Raw genomic sequence first — 16,726 nt, 5'->3', positions numbered from 1 at the left:
GGGGGAGGATCGAAGAAGAAGAAAAGGTAGTGCAGGTGGTGGTTGAGGGCGGGAGGGGTGGATTGAATGTGAGGAAGATGAAGGGACGGGGTGGTGGGGGTGGGGTTGGTGGTACTAAAGATTGGATCTGTAGGGTATGAAGAAGATGAAAAAAAAATATTATTGAATAAATGAAAATAATTAGGGTTCACTATTTCTTTTTTCCTTTAATTTTTGGTCTTTATGTGCTTTATTTATTTTGGATTTGTCATGTCAGCAATTTGAGTGTATTTTAACTGTAAAGAGATTAATGAGATAAATAATTATAATAAAGTTAAAGTGTTAAAGTGAGTTTTGGAGATTTTATGTATTTTTTTTTTCCTAAAAAATAATAAAATTATTTAAAAATTACTATTTGGACTCATCAGAAACCTACAAACAGGCTGAGACGAAGAGTACATACACAATCCCTTCTTTGTAGAAAAAACCCCTCCTACTCCACTCCTCACTCTGCAAGGAACAATGGCGGACCGTGATCGAACTCGAGACAGAGACAGAGACCGAGACCGAGACCGAGACCGCGAACGTGAACGGGATCGTGAGCGTGACCGAGAAAGGGACAAGGATAGAGACAGAGATCGGAAACGAGACCGGGAAGACCGTGATCGGAGAGACCGTGAACATTCTTATACCCCTGACCATACCAGAACTACTCGGCATACTCGCTCTCGTACTCGTTCCCCTTCCACTGACCGTCACCGTCACCGCCACCGTTCTACCTCGCGTTCCCGTTCTCCTACTGACCGTCGCCACCGTCACCACCGCCGCAGGAGTCCCTCAGCTGAAAGTCCTCCAAGAAAAAGGCATAAAGATGATGGTGAACGGGATAAGGAAAGGGACAGACACAGAGAAGTTTCGGATTTTGTGGATGGGATAGCCAAAGAACAACAGAAACAGAAGAAAAAGAACAAGGACAAGGAGAATGTGAGTGGGAGTGGGGGTGTTGGTGAAGGAGGAGAAGAGATGATGGATGAAGATGAGATTGAGATGATGAAGAAATTTGGGATACCAGTAGGGTTTGATTCTACAAAAGGAAAACCAGTGGCAGGAAATGATGTAGGTGCTGTAAGAAAAGTCACCAAACGCCAGCCTCGACAGTACATGAATAGGCGTGGTGGGTTCAATAGGCCCTTGCCTGCTGAGTGCAACCGCTGAGCTTTCCAGGTTAGGGTTCTAATTTTCTCTATAAATCCAAGAGCTTAGTACATTTATTTTGGGGTTAATTGTGGAATATTGAGTATTAGAAAGTTGATTGTATGCATAACCTAGTAAATTGAATAGAATTATGATGTTTGTTGGCAGATAAAAGGTAGTGAGCTTGTAATTTATTTGACTAGGGAGATATATATCAGCAAAGTATGTTGTTTTGGATTTGTGTGAAGATTTATGAAGAAAAGGCAGACAGTGCAATACAGTAAAAAAACCCTACTGAAGTAGTAAGTTGTGTTTATCGTTTGAAGTTTTGAGTGCATAACATGTGCATCTTTAAACTTATATGCGTTTAATTAGGCGTCAAACGAAGTGTTTTGACTCAGGAGACTGGTTGTGGAGGCTGCTGTTTTCAAGCTTTAATTCTGCTACCCCTTCTAATTGCTTAGAAAGAATTGTGTCTGGGAAGCACTTACTTGGTGATTTTGGTGGTATACTTTGAAGAGTGTGCAAGAGATATGATAATCATGGGACGAGTGGAAACCATTTGTGCATCACCAAAATTTAGAGTGCACAGGAAAAATGATGCTCTGTCGATATAGACTTATCATATTGTGACACAAGTTATGGATCAGTAGTCAAGATTCTCAAGTTCACCCTTAATATTTGAACTAAATTTTAACAGTAGTCAGTGCTAGTGAGCTAAGCTTCTGAGAGTCGTGTGTAAGTGTCCGATGAATGTGTGGATCTAGAGTTCTGATGCTCTGTGATCTATATTTTAATATTCGGGATATGGATCCACTTGTGGATAAGCGTGCAGGGATTCGGCTTAAAATAATTCAAATATCTAAAAATAAAGTTATAAACCCTAAATTATGAAATATTATGTGGAGAACTTGAGGAGAAATATTGATCAAGAGGAGAATCTTGATAGGAGATAAAAGGAAAGAGAGTGAATATAGAAATTTATTTATACGAGGTATTTCATTTTTCTTCAATTTCACCTTAGTTTTTGTTTTGCTTATAGAAGTCGTTGGATTTATCCAGAAAATATCTTCCCCGAATTCGGTCAAAGTACCCAAAACTAGTTGACCAGATCAGGTGCAGATTCCGCACCCACACCCACATGTCGACACGGGTGCGGTACTGAAAATGAAGAGTCTGAGCAAATTAGCTTGTGAGTCCGTCATTCAATGTGCTTTTCCTGGTAACATATTAACCCAGTCTAGGATTTTGCTCTGAATTCTCCTAATGTTTATCTTTGTCTTACATGAAGAGGTTGGTTGAAATTATTAATGGCTTAGTGCAATGATCCCGACTTTGTGGTGTAGTATTTATTGTTTACTGATAGATACTTATAGCCTGTTTGGCTAAACTTATTTCCCCCTAGAAGTGTTTATTTTGAAGTGTAAGGTGTTTGGCCAAGCTTTCAGGAGAAAATAGAAGTGCTTCTGGAAAGTAGCAGAGCTGTATTTCAGAAGCTAAAAGAAATAGCTTTCCCCAAAAGTACTTTTTTGAAAACCACTTTGAGCAAAACAGACTTAGAGCCCGTTTGGCTTGTCTTAGAAGTTGGTCAAACCTACTTTTAAGTCAGTTTTTTGACTTCTGGAAGTGTTGGCAAATATAAAAAATAACTTAAAATAAGTCAAAAAATGACTTAAAATAAGTTATAAAGTGTTTGCAAGGTAAAAAATGACTTGTAATTAGTAAAAAATGACTTAAAACAAGCCAGAAACCAAAAGTAGGTCTCCCCTACTTTTTATTTTTTGACTTAAAAGTCAGTAAAAGCTGCTTTTTTAAAGCCAATCCAAACGGGCTCTTCGAACTTAGAAGCACTTTTTAGAAAACCTGGTCAAACATTAATTACTGCTCAGAAGGGACTTTGAATTTATTGGTCAAACACAAACTGTTCCTGACCAGAAGTATTTTTTTGAAAAGCACTTTTTAATATGACTTGATTTTAGAAGCTTGACCAAACAAGCTAGTAGAAGTCTAAGGTAAGTGAAACATTCTAATCCACTTTTTGCAGAAAAAATGTAAAAAAACAAAACAAAAAAAACAATAACATACTTATTCATAAAAAAAGAAAAAGACAACTACACCTTAGTACTAAACGAGTTGGAGTCGTCTATATAAATCCTCACTAACCATAATTCTAGATTTAGAGCCTGTCTGGATTGACTTTTAGCTTTTGACTTAAAAGCCAAAAGCCACAAGTGTTGAGAATTGATCGGAGAAAAATTGGGTCTTTCATCATATGTAGTTGTTATTGCATCAACGAATTCCCCACTCTCAGCCTAGTTTGTAGATTCTACTAATAAAGCCTCTTGCTCCTCTGTTCCTGTGATTGGCTCTCCAATGATGCGGTCAAAAAATTCACCCTCAGGTAAATTTGCTTCGAGTTCAATCACCATAGGGTCGAGTTTGATATGTACTGCCTCTTTTGTCTGATGAAGCTCCAGGTTTGGTCTTTCTTAAAAAGATTAGTCTGGCCTCCCTCAACTGAAAACACTTCTCTTTTAGACAGTTCTTTTCTCCCCAAAACCGGCCCGATTTCATTTAAATTAAAACCCTCTTGTGCACACGTGATCCGGGATGCACACCAGCTGTTCTTTTAATACAGAGCTCAGGTGCCTGTTGCTATCTCTGCCAGCAAATAGATCTGTGTTTCTTCCTCTGTTATTATCTAATACCCAGAGGTCCTTGCCCGTAGACTTCTTCCTTTGTCCGGTTATTACTAATGTCTGAGTTTCTGGCCAGATCGGAATAGAATAGGTGAGTCCTTTCTCCAGTAACTTGATCTCTCTCGGAATGTTCACCCAATCGCCTTTAACTCTCAACCTTGCCCGTCTCCTTTTTTTTTTTTTTTTGAAACTGGTAAGGTTGAACACTTCAGCATTAAAATGCTGGCTACCTCCAAAAAGGGATAATTACAGATTTCCTATCAAATATATGATCTGGTCTATATCATCTATACAAAGCTGTGTACACCAAAAAAGTAGAGATCCTATACAATTCCATTTAACTTTGTGGATGGAATTGGATCTATCTTTAAAACATCTTCCATTTCTTTCTTTCCAGACTGACCACCATACACATGATGGTATTAGCTTCCACCGTCTCTTTTGACTCTTACTGTCTCCCCTCCTAATCCAGCAGCTCAACAGATCTGATGTATGTTCTGGCATTGTCCAGCTCATGCTTGTGATGTTGAGAAACAAGTACCAAATTTTAGCAGTATACTTACAATGAAGAGATGGTTATTTGTTTCCCCTGTCAAGTTGCACAAGAACACCTAGGGACCAGTTGTCTGACTTTCTTTGTGGAACTTCTTCTGTTAAACATGCTCTCTTTATCACTAAACAGGTTAAACACTTCACTTTTGTAGGAATGTCACTCTTCCAAAAGTAGTTCCACTTATATTTTGGGGTCCCTGTCATCCCCAATAGTCCTCTTTTGTAGGCGTTGTTGACTGAGAAGACTCCCTCTCAACCTTGCCATCTCAGGTGATTCTTAAGAGATCTTTCTTCTACCGTTTCTATCTATCCACCAGATTGGTCACCAATGGCTTTGAAAGCATTCTCCGTCCATAAATGCAAAGGAAGGCCGACAGCTCTTATCCAGGTAGAACTTTTGCGCTGAGTGAGTGCAGCATTGCCCTGTTGGTGTCCACCATTGAAGATGGAGTTCCAACTGTTTCTGCGTCCAGTCTCTGCGAAGGACATGTTCAGCCATGTGTTTGTTGGGAAATTCAAAAAGGAAGGAGCTTCCACCCATCTCGTAAATGTTGATCCAAATGCCTTCTTCCGTGAACTAATGACCCATCTTCTGATGTCTGAAAGAGTGGGTGCCTCCTTCTCATCTACATCAAACCTTCCAACCAAACATTTGCCCAATAAACCTTGTTGTAGCTCTGTGTCAATCACGGAGGTGGACGTCTTTCCCCTGTCATGACTGATTTCTGACTCAGATGCTACCTTTGCTTGCCATTTACTGGTTCTGACAGTAGGCTTAGAGAATATTCGGGTCTGTCAATCTAGGTATTATTGTAGTAGGTGCTTCCCTTTGGTTTTTAATGGTGTCTATCTTCAATGCAATGTCACCCCATTCCCTATTTAATGCAAGTTCTGAAATTATAATAACTGATCTATTCCTTCCTTGTACTGTTAAAATGCTTATAAATCTCCCATACTTATTTTGTTTCCTGTAGCAATAAAAATCTGCAAACTTGTCCACCTTCTTGTATGCTTTCTGGAGTCCCTCAAAGATTCTTGCAGAACAAAGATTAACCATTCCATGGTTTTCTTGTTGAATGTATTTCTAAGCATCAAATTCCGGCTTCTCTCCACCCATACAAACCAGGTTTCTATTCTTGTAGTCAATCTTGTTATATCAGATGACTTAAAGCCAACTGCAAAATAAATTCTATTTCCCCCATATTGTTTTGTAGGACCTAATCAAACGGATGTTTCAGTGATCACAGAGGGTGATTATTGTTGGCTAACGAAAAAGAGGTGAAAATCCGTTGGACGTCTTGTAGGGGAAAGGTGTATTCTACAGCCCTAGAAAGTAGGAAAGAGAAAGTTCTCGAAAAACATGCCTGGGAGCATTTTCGAACAACTATTCATTACTAACATCACTTGGTTGTTTTCCTTCCATGTCAAATTATAGGCTGATTTTACTGAAAAGGTTCTTGTGCCAGTCCCTTTCCAGGTCAATAGCCTATTTGGCCAAGCTTCTCCAAGGCCGAAAGTGCTTTGTGCTTCTTTCTTCTTTTTTTTTTTTTCAAAAACAGAAGGGGTTCTTTCTATCCATAGAATCTTTTCCTTATGCTAGTACTTTTTACGCTCACGTTTCACCAAAAGTACTCTTTTGAATTTTAAGTAGGCAAAAGGGCCAAAAATGCCCTCAATCATGGGAAATAGAGCAAAATTGCCCTTAGTTGTCTAGTAACCCTTGCGGATTGCTGATTATCTCTGCTTCCTGTCCACATATGTCATTGAACATAGTTGCATTCCCCTCCTTCTATGAGTATCCTATGTCAATAGATTCCTTAACCATCAGCCATCTAAAACATGCCACTTATGTGGTATCTTGACTTTCCAGATGTATTTCCAGGGTCACAATGTGAGTGGGGAGTCTGCCTCATTCTGATATTTATAGGCTGACTTGACTGTGTAAATGCCACTGCTATGCTTTGGCCATCCTTAGGTGTCTGCACCCTCCTGTAGGCCATTCCTCTGCTCCATAGTTTTGAAGAATTTTCTCCTAATCGTGCAATCTTCTCCTGAATGTTGGGTCTAGCCTTTGTGTGAACCAAACTACCTGTAAATTTCCCTCTTTTGCATACTTGTGCCAAATAAATCAGGGAATAACTGCTTCACCTTACATTTCTCCAGCCAAAAATCCTCCCAGAACAAAGTTCTCCTTCCATCCTTCACATTATATCTCAGTTCTTTACTATTTTCTGATAAATTTCCATACACTGACACCATGCTTGTTCTTCTCTAGTGAACCTCCATAGCCAATTCATTAAGAAACTTTTTTTTTGTTTCTTCAGGTTCCTCATACTCAGACCCCATCTCTTTGGCTGATGATCACCTTTATCCATCTGACCAGATATGGGAATTCTTCTTTTCTCAATGCATCCAGTCTCTTCTCCACACTTTCAGGCAAAGGAAAAAGAGACATCGTAGGCAGGAAGAGCATCTAGGACAGAGCTGATTCGGGTCACCCTTCCTCCCAAGGATCGATACCATGATTTCCACCTTGTCAATTTTTTCTCACACCTTTCTAAAGTTCCAGTCTGAGTTTCTTTGGGTTTTCTCCTTGCTCTTAATGGCATTCCAAGGTAAGTAGTAGTAATACTTCCAATTTCTTCTCCAAGAATCTCTGCTTTCTGCTGCAATCTGTTTACATTATTTACTGGATAAATTTGGCTCTTCCTCCAATTGATTGATTAAGCATCAAGGACAGTTTGTATTTTGGGAAATAAGGTGATACTTCAATATATTGGTATCATCACTATTCCTTTTAACCCTGTAGCCAATGTTGGATTATTGCTGGCAATTCTTCTTTTCTTAAACACTTTTACTGGCTCTTGTAAAGCAGTCTTTCTACTGTTCTCACCCAATCAAAAGTTTGGAAAATGGTGCTCTCTCTTGTTCAGTTTATGTGATGAACTTCTCTTTTTAGTCTGTCGTAGAAATAATGAATATATTTCGAAATCTAGAAATAGTTTAACTTTAAGCTTCCCATTTTACTTAATGAGATGATTTATAGCCATGAAAATATCTCTGACTTGTTTTAGACGATAAGTTTTAGAAGTCCCTTTCTTAAAACTCCATGCCAGTCAAACATCACCACATAAAATAAGATGGAGTATTTCTAAAGGAAATTTAGTTACCCAGCTCATTTTGTAGTTTTTTTCATGTTAGAAGGTAGTGTGATGTAATCAAGGGGGGAAAGTGATGAAGCTTATAGTTAAATGACTTTGCTTTCATGGGGAAGGTTCTGTGGCTGGATAGATTGTGATGAGTGTTGCTTACATGTGGTCTGATATTGGAATTTTGTTGTTCAAAATTGCATGTCTCCTGAATTTGGAATGAGCATTTTCGATATGTAGGTATTTGTTGGAACAACTATTCGACGATGTTTCTGCATTTACATGTTAAGGTTTTGCTACTTAGGACAAGTAATGACTTTTAATGTGATTCTTGGTCTATCTGCAGGTGGAAATGCATTTTCTGCCAGGCTTCTTATATGAGTCTGTCCCTTTGTCCAAGTAATGGAGACAATGTAAGATATCTTTAATTGTCTGTCTAGGTTGTAATGTGCTATATTTCTCAGAACTCCATGATAATAGTACTCCAATAGTTTCACAGTTTGCTGCAGACTGCAGACGCGCAGTAACAGATGCACCGTTAATTCAGGGTCCTGCCAAATGGTTAGCTGGTTAATCAAGTGCCCCTCCCTCCCTTTAAAGCAGTCATTCTTGAACACCATATGTTATCTCATTGAGGTTACTGATGTGAACATGCATTTGGCCATCACATCTTACGTTATGTGTTCTCAGATCTCTCCTCAAAAAGGCATGTCTTCATAAATCAGCTTACATTTGGATTTGGCTATACTGTTGCTCGCTATGCGCACTCAAGTCTTGTATTGATCACTTTCTGATACCTTTTATGATATTTGTCCCCTTGGTTTAAATGGTGTGGAATCTGTCGATTTGATTCTTTATGTTACAGAGTCATACCCAGTTTGGGGCAGAAGTTTTTTAACTCCGGTGGGGTAGTGTGCATGATTTCTGATTGTTCACTTCAGTGTGGAACTAGTTATAAATTATAATGGAAAATGAGGTTTTTACAGAGTAGTAAGTCTTGACAGAGAACGGAAGTGTTTTTGAGAAAAAGGGTTCGTAACACGTGGTTTTTTCTCCAAAACCTTTTTCTTTGGGGTTGGGGTGGTGGTTATTTTATGACTTGAAGAAGTGATCAACATGACCCAGTTGTGTAAATGGCTAGTTTTGATCTAAGGTGAAAATACTTCTTTCTTTTACTTTGAACACTATCCTCTTTTGGCTAATTTTTTTGTTCATATGATCGATTTGGCCTCTTCTTTTTGGCAACTGTTATTTGTTCGGTGTTGATTTTTAAAGTAATAGAAATTCCATCATCTATGAAGCCACAAAGGAGCTACTTGAACTTTTTCTCTGGTGTCCTTAGTGATAGAAAACTAAGTAAATAGGACAACTAATATCTCTTAAGATAGGGTCGGAGTGGAACCAAAACCTTGATTTCTTGTCAGGTCTGCCTCACTATCGTCCAAAAATAAGTGTGAAATGAGTGAACATTCTTGGATGTAATTGCAAGTGTCTTTCTAGCCAGTCAAGATTAACTGATTAAACGAGCACTAAACAGTTCCAGGGAAACCTTGTACATACTTGCATTGCCGTTCACCATCTTCTCATTTTCCAAAATGATGAGGTTCCTCGTTTTGTTTTGGGTGTTTTGTTCGTTGAATGCTAATGAACAAAACTCGTTTGGTACAAAAATTAATAACACATAGGGATTCATAATGTAAGAATTAGTAGTGCAGGTTTATTTATATCAAGTGTTGGTTCATTGTTTTCCATGAATTATAACAATTTAAATATCTTCTTTTTATACTTTCAATTATACCCTTGAATTATTATGTAATTTGGGTCAAGGTAGATAATTGAATGACTATTATTTTTTTTATGGCATTCTAACTTAGCTATAAGAAAAACAATTTTGTTGTTATCTTTGCTTTTTTTCTGCTTGAATTATTTGAGGATAATTGTTATCTTTAATAAATTGATCACTGACAAAATGACATTTCAGTTTTTTTTTTAAATGAAAAGATAAACCATCTACCTGTAAAATAAAAGAGATGGTTAGCAATGATAAAATTAAATAAAGCATCTACATTAACACGTTAAAATTGCAATTTATAGTTTTAATATGTATACAATTTTTAAATTGTTCAAAATACAAATAATTAGAAAATCACACAAATATACATACAATTGATTGCAAACGTCATGCAGTGATATATTGACCTGTTTACTAGTTAAATGTTAAATAACTCATATTTCAAATTTGTATTGGTTTTGTTTTGTAACAGACAATTTTCTCTAAATAATTTGTTAGCTAATTTATTTAAATAAATTTACTAGTACAATCATAAAACATAAAATCAAAAAAATAAACAAAATAAGTAAAATGATTTGAAGAATATTTTTGTCTGATCCCATGGTATTATTAATACCTCCAAATGAAAGGTATTAGTAATACTTTCTATAATACCATGTAGGAGATTTTTTGGCCAAACACATCCTTTAACTATACCCTACACTTAAACTACATCATTAAAGTATCATTTCTAGCAGAAAACATTCTTTAACTATACCCCGAACTTAAACTGTATCCTTAAAGTATCATTTTTAGCAGAAAACATCCTTTAAGTATTTGTAAGTGAACAAGTTTCATCCTTTTGTGAGAAATTGTCAAAAAATTAATGGATCTTATGAAAACAAGAGTAGTTAACGTGATTATCGACAAAAATTATTCTGTATAATTTCATTACTTGGTACAAGAAGTTATCGAAAAATATAAAAAAATCTTAGACGTTGTTGCTTATGGAAACTAAAAATGATTGGAAGGTGTGAGCGTCCATAATTTGCTTTTTTCGTAACGGAGAGAAGTTGGAGTTTAATTATTTTTATTTTTTTCTTAACCAATTAAATCAATCGATTTTTAGGTTAACCTAATATTGAATTGACCAAAATATTAATTATGTCTCGTATTTGAGTTTCATTCTATATTATCAGAAGCGGAAGTCTCCAACAAATGTCGCTTCTAGCATATTCAATTGAGAAGAAACATATATAAACTAATAATATTTTTAATTAAAATTACATGAAAAATGAATGGAAAAAATGGTCAAATTAGAAGTCTTGCATAATTCTTAACTCAATCACAAAAAAGTTCACGATAATATTCTTGGCATATCTAAGAATAATAATTAGGAAGGGACGACTTAATTTTTGTGGGATATATCGGATAGTTTTACGAAAAATTCAAGTAGAAGGATGAAAATTGCTCACTTTAAAATACTTGAAATATATTTTATGGTAAGAATGATACTTTTAAGGATGTAGTTTTAGTTTGGGGTATACTCCCACGTAGAATGTATAATTAATTAATGAATTAGTGCCTATATTCATACTAAACACAGTACTAAATAATATCATGAACTATTATATTTCTTCTAATGCTGCCCGCCAAACCAACCCTTAGTAGGCTAGTTGACTTCTTTTTGGCCAGAACAAATTGGCAATTCCTACTATATTTGTTTAATATTGTTGTCGTTTGTCCATCCTGTCTCATATATTCAAAGACGTCATTTTTACTCTTTATTATTCAGTGTTCCAAGTACCCTTTCTGAAGTAACACATTCCCCTTTCAACAAATTTAACACAGAACCAAACACCATTATGTAAATCTTAAAACATTTGTTTCCCTTCAATAGCTATTACCACTTACTGCCTTGTTGTAAATAACATGTAGCCATTCCATTATTTTTGCAAAACAAAGAAAGACAATTTCAACCATAAACCTTTAGTTAAATCTCACCCTCTTAAGGCTAGAGCTCAGTTGTTTTTGGAACAAACAGTACAAAAGTAGCAAATTAAATTTTATGGTGCAGGTTTCTGAATGAGGAAGGCCATGCACTGTGCCTGCTTAACATTATCAAACGCCAAGCAACGAATAAAAGCATTTGGGTAAGCTTTCTTGCATTCTTGGATTTCATTGAGAACCTGGGAAGAGTCATTGCAGCCAAACATGGGCAACTTCCACAGTGTCCAATATCTCCCATCATAGTAGCCTGGCATGTTGCTATTTTCCCTATATACATATCCCACCTACCAAACACACAAACCAAAACATTATTTGAAGATGCAAGTTGTGAAAACGAAGAATGAAGATGTTGAGATGGATGTATAGACGTACTACAAGTGATAGGAATATTTGGAACAATGTGAGAAGGACTTCACTATAAGACAGACCATTGATGATGAAAATTGATATATACCTGGTCAAATTCAAGGCAAGGAACCCAACCCTTTTTGATTATGTAATCAACCTCCTTTGCAATGGACTCCTCTGATTGAGGTGGAAGATATGATAGTGTCTCAAACTTCTTATTGTCAATAGGATTCCAAGTCTGTTCATTACATACACCCAAAAAATAGTTAAAATAACAAGAATGAAATATCCCAAAACAAATAATTTTACTTACAACTCTGATTTTATACTTACATAATGAGATTCCACACAATAATATCATAACATACTCAGTGTTTAGTCTCACAAGTGAGATATGGAGAAGATAGTGTAAGTGTGCGTAGTCTTACCCCTATCTTATAAATAGACTGATTTTGATAGGCTCGCGGTTCAAGTAAAATCAACAAAGGCAAGTACAGTAACAAGATTCCATTTTCAAATGATCAAGAGCAATTAAAATCCTCTATCAATCAAGGTAAATATTTTTTTTAAAAAAAACAACAATCTTTTTAGTTTGTCTATATCATGTTTAATCTGTGAGTAAAACAAAGAGGAGCTTTGTGGGGTTAATTGAACAGTGATACCAGAAAAGTGAATAAAAAGGATGGTATAGCTCGAGAATGATAAATCTGTTAACACTACAACAAAAATGACCATTAGCGGTATTTAATTTTTAATTGCCGCTAAAATATGTATTTTTAGCGGCAATTGTCATTCTTTGTATATGTCTCTAAAGCCTTTAGCGATATTGGTTCTAATTACACTTAACTAATGCCGGTAAAGAGTTTAACATTCTTTATTAGTGTCGATATTTAATGCCGCTAAAAGTTGTTTTTGTTATAGTGTAATTTTATGTAGCTCTACAAATAAAAATACCTCCTTTATTATTTTATTATTATTATTATTTTAAAGTGATTATTTTAAAGATTTAACTTTAAAGAAAAAATAAGTGTTCTGGAACAATAAAAAGAACTATTTTTTAAAAGCTGAAAAAAAGTAATTTTTTTTTCCTAAAAGAATACTTTTAGAACTTTGAGCAAACACAAATTAGTGTCATAATATTGCAAAAGTTCTCTTCATGCTGATTATTGAAAGACAAATCGATACTCTAAAGTATTTTTTTCAAAAAAATCATTTAACTAAAATTTCTTTTCGAAATAAGCAAATTTTAAAAGCTTGAGCAAACGAATTACAAATATTTTGATAATCAAGAATAAATGGTACTCCAAATAACCTATATCACCAAATTTATTTGAATTCAATACTTTTGATACAGAACACAAATTTATACTAATAATAAATAGTACTAATAGACATGTTCATAACTTTAAAGATCCAATAATTGAAATGCTAAAAAAATTTACAACTCATTGCTAAATGCATATACCTTAGATTCAAAACTACAAGGAAGTAAAATCACCCCAAATATTATAAGTTAGCTATAATTTGTATGAAGAAAATTAATTTACCTTCATGCAGTAAAATTTAGAGCCATTGGAGATAGTTTTTCTACTCCAAGTAATTGTATCCTTAGCAGCAGGAAAAAAGTTGGATCTATTTGATTTTAAACCAAGATAAGTTGATCCAACAATTGGAGCTGTAAAACTTGAGACAGACATGTTTGCTCTTAACTCTCAACTACTTTAGTTATGACAATTAGCTTACTAGCAAGTATAGGTGATGCTTGTATGTGTAAAAATAAGTGTGTTTTTATTGGTATTGTGGAAGTGGTTACATAAGAGGACAAAGGAGAGTGAGGTATGCATGTAGAGACGATATCTACGAGGATGGGAGTTTTGTTAGGCATCATAAATCATAATGGCATTGGTTTCATCACCATTTTGTTGTAATTTTATTTATCATACACATCCCCTCAAGTTTGATTTTATTATAATCATCTCCCCTCTACTTTATGATACTACCATCATCCTCAATATTTTGATAATTGATCATAAATGTAAAAAATTACTCTTACTTGACAAATAGTCAAAAGTGTTCTTTTACAAAACAATAATAATAATTAAAAAATAAATGAGGTGTTTGATTAAGTTTTTGCAAAAAATAAGTGTTAGGAAATAACATAAGCTTCTTTCAAAAACTAACAAAAATAGATTTCTTCTAAAAAAAAAAATTAAAAAAATAAAACTTAAAAGTACTTTCTAAAAGCTGGGCGAAGACAATATTTTTTAAGAAAATAAAACCAAAATCATTATCAACAATAATAATAAAATAGTCTAGTAAATCCCACAAGTGAAATTTGGAGAGCGTAGATTATACACAGACCTTATCATTGCCTCGTAGAGATAAAGAGGTTATTTTCAAAAAATTCTCAACATAAGTGAGCAGAGTAAGAGCTTGTTTGGTATTGTTGTTGGAAGGCCAAAAATATTTATTTTGAAGAAGAAAAAAATACTTTTTTAAAAAATAAAATGTTTGGGAAATCAATAAAACTGCTTACTGCTTTTAAATAGAAGCAAAAGTAGTTTTCCTTCTATTGGGAAGGCACTAAAAAATTCTGCTTCTTAAAAAGACGCAGAAGCAAAAGTAAAAAATTATTTTTTACACGACCAAACTATCCCTTCTATATTTGCATATTTTCCAATATATCCATTATTAATAAATTAACATATCTCATAGCTTTGGTAAAAGTTTCATTTAAGAATTTATTTTTATATAATATATTTTTAATTATTTTATGTTTATTTCATCTTTATATTTGGTATTTTTAATTATATTTAAATCATCATATCAATACTTATCTATGTATAATATTGATTGAAATATTGAATATCTACATTTTAATTCAATAAAATAGAAGTTTGCTTAGATTTTTTATAATAGATATTTAAAATAATTTCTATCTATAATATATTCTTTATATTAAAAGTACATTGATACTTGTCCTTTTTGTAATTTGACACTTAAAATCACTTTTTAAAAAAGATTAGTCAAACACAATTTGCTTATTAAAAATACTTTTCAAATGAATTAACCAAACACAAATTATTTTTTTTCAAAAACATTTTTCTGAAAAGCTAATTTTAAAAAAATGCTTCTAAAAATAAGCAATTTTTTAGCAGCAATATCAAACATGCTATAAGATACAAAGAAAAAGGAGAGTGAAGAAAATTTAAGCAATAAGAAGAAGCCTATCAGAAGAGAGCAACAACAATAATAAAATAGTGTGATTATACAACTAGTACAATGACAAACATCAACCACCCTAAGCAATACAACACTACACTACCTACTAACCTTCTATTATAATACATGTCCTCTACATACTCCTATCTAAATTCATGTCATCAGTAACTTGATGTTGCATCATATCACGTCTTATCAATTCTCCCCAATACTTTTTCGGCCTACCGTGATCTCTCATTATACTTTCCATAACCAATCTCTTGCACTTCTTTACTAGTGCATCCACACATCTTCTCTTCACAAGTGCAAGCAATCTCAATCTCGCTTCTCTCATCTTGTCCATTATAGAGGTTACTCATGCCTTATTTTGTATATCCTTATTCCGAATTTTATCACTCCTAGTATGATCAGATATCTGCCTTAACATCCTCATCTCCGCATGCATCTTCTAAACATGAGAATTTTTTACTAGTAAACAATCCATCTCTTATAACGATGTCGATCTAACCAACACTCTGTAGAACTTACTTTTGAGTTTTGATGGTACATTTATCATACAAGACTGCAAAGGCAAGCCGTCACTTCATCCATGTTGCACCAAGATGATGTGTGATATATCCTCATCGGTGTCCTCACTCCATTGGATTATGGACAAAGTACTTGAATTTCTCTCTAAGGGATATTCCTTGTGTCAAGTCTCACTTTCACCCCTATTTCATGCATCACATCAGTAAATTTACACTCCACATACTCTTTCATGATCTTACACAATCTAAACCCTTTATTCTTAAAAGTTTGTCTCCACATTTCTATCTTTTCATTAAACTCATTGCATGTCTAATCATTCAATATTATGTCATTCACAAATAACACTACACCAAGGCACATCATCTTGAATGTCTCACATCAATTCATTCGTCACTAAGGCAATTAGAAACAAACTAAGAGTTAATCCTTGATGTAATTCTATCTCTACCGAGAAGTACTCTGAGTCTCATCCTATCGTTCTTACCCATATTTATCTCCTTCGCAAAATGTTCTTTATCTCTCTAATACATACCACTGACACACATGCCTCCGGGAGTCACCACAATACTTCCCTGAGAACCTTCTTAAGGTCAATAAACACCATATGCAAGTCTCTTTTCCTTTTCTAATACTTCTCCATTTCCTCTCAAAATGGATGGAATATGTGGTTAATTTCCCTGAAATAAATCCAAACTGATTCTTGAAAAAGACTCGTCCCTCATCATCCTCATCTTCACCACTCTTTCTTATGCTTACATAATGTGACTTAGTAACTTAATACTCATGTAATTATTGCAATTTGGGATAATTACTCCACCTTATTTTGTAAAATGAAATCATTTTACTCCACCTTCATTCTTCGAGTATCTTAGCTGTTTTAAAAATGACCAAGCTAGTCAACCACTCCAAACCTACTTTATTCGTGCTCTTCCCAAATTCTATCGATATCCCATCTGATCATGCAATTTTTTCCCTACTCATCCTACTAATAGTATGTTTGACCTCCTCAATATTAATGTGGTACCCAAAATTTTGATGTCTCTGCGAGTGTTTCAACTCACCCAACATAATGTATTTGCCTTCATCTTTCAATAGTGTGTGAATATACGCTAGCAATCTTTGTGTAAAGAGGTTTTACTCTGTCAACACCTTGTCTTCTTCATTTTTGATGTACTTTACTTGATCCAAGCTTGGGGCCTTCCTCTCTTTTGCATTTACGAGCCTGTACAATTTTTTTTACCTTCGCACTTATCACCTATTTCAATATATATATA

The 16,726-nt window shown here is 34.6% G+C and overlaps 2 protein-coding genes across 5 annotated transcripts; one reads left to right on the top strand and one right to left on the bottom strand.

Annotated features, from left to right (window-relative positions):
• The first annotated feature begins 407 nt into the window (after positions 1 to 407).
• On the top strand, positions 408 to 8,556 carry LOC107026465 (U4/U6.U5 small nuclear ribonucleoprotein 27 kDa protein). 4 transcript variants are annotated; one of them, XR_003579503.1, is made up of 3 exons: positions 408 to 1,203; positions 7,920 to 7,986; positions 8,073 to 8,494. XR_003579503.1 is itself a non-coding variant. In XM_015227435.2 (2 exons), exon 1 carries the CDS (start codon positions 502 to 504, stop codon positions 1,192 to 1,194), a length of 693 nt encoding a protein of 230 aa, XP_015082921.1. In that variant the 5' UTR covers positions 409 to 501; the 3' UTR covers positions 1,195 to 1,203; positions 7,920 to 8,471. The 4 variants fall into 4 exon arrangements, 1 of the variants encoding a protein (XP_015082921.1); XR_003579502.1 differs by adding an exon at positions 6,749 to 7,039 and having other exon boundaries at positions 7,920 to 8,494; XR_001457574.2 differs by having other exon boundaries at positions 409 to 1,203; positions 8,065 to 8,556.
• Positions 8,557 to 11,212: 2,656 nt separating this feature from the next.
• Positions 11,213 to 13,578, bottom strand: LOC107025405 (ribulose bisphosphate carboxylase small chain clone 512-like). Its single transcript, XM_015226192.2, has 3 exons — positions 13,250 to 13,578; positions 11,809 to 11,940; positions 11,213 to 11,638 (listed from the first exon to the last, which is right to left on the bottom strand). Exons 1-3 carry the CDS (start codon positions 13,397 to 13,399, stop codon positions 11,411 to 11,413), a joined length of 510 nt encoding a protein of 169 aa, XP_015081678.1. The 5' UTR covers positions 13,400 to 13,578; the 3' UTR covers positions 11,213 to 11,410.
• Positions 13,579 to 16,726: the final 3,148 nt, after the last annotated feature.

This window comes from Solanum pennellii, chromosome 7 (assembly GCF_001406875.1).
Source record: "Solanum pennellii chromosome 7, SPENNV200".
NCBI lineage: Eukaryota > Viridiplantae > Streptophyta > Magnoliopsida > Solanales > Solanaceae > Solanum > Solanum pennellii.
The sequence above is the reverse complement of the archived record's forward strand: the minus strand, read 5'-3'. Positions and strand labels throughout refer to the sequence as shown.

What these genes read in the sequence shown, in the direction of transcription:
- LOC107026465 (XM_015227435.2), top strand. Translation starts at nt 502, where the DNA reads ATGGCGGACCGTGATCGAACTCGAGACAGAGACAGAGACCGAGACCGA.
- LOC107025405 (XM_015226192.2), bottom strand. Translation starts at nt 13,399, where the DNA reads ATGTCTGTCTCAAGTTTTACAGCTCCAATTGTTGGATCAACTTATCTT. An exon ending in CTAAATTTTACTGCATGAAG is followed by an intron (nt 11,941 to 13,249) that starts GTAAATTAATTT and finishes TGTAATGAACAG; the next exon opens with ACTTGGAATCCTATTGACAA. An exon ending in CTTGCCTTGAATTTGACCAG is followed by an intron (nt 11,639 to 11,808) that starts GTATATATCAAT and finishes TGTGTTTGGTAG; the next exon opens with GTGGGATATGTATATAGGGA.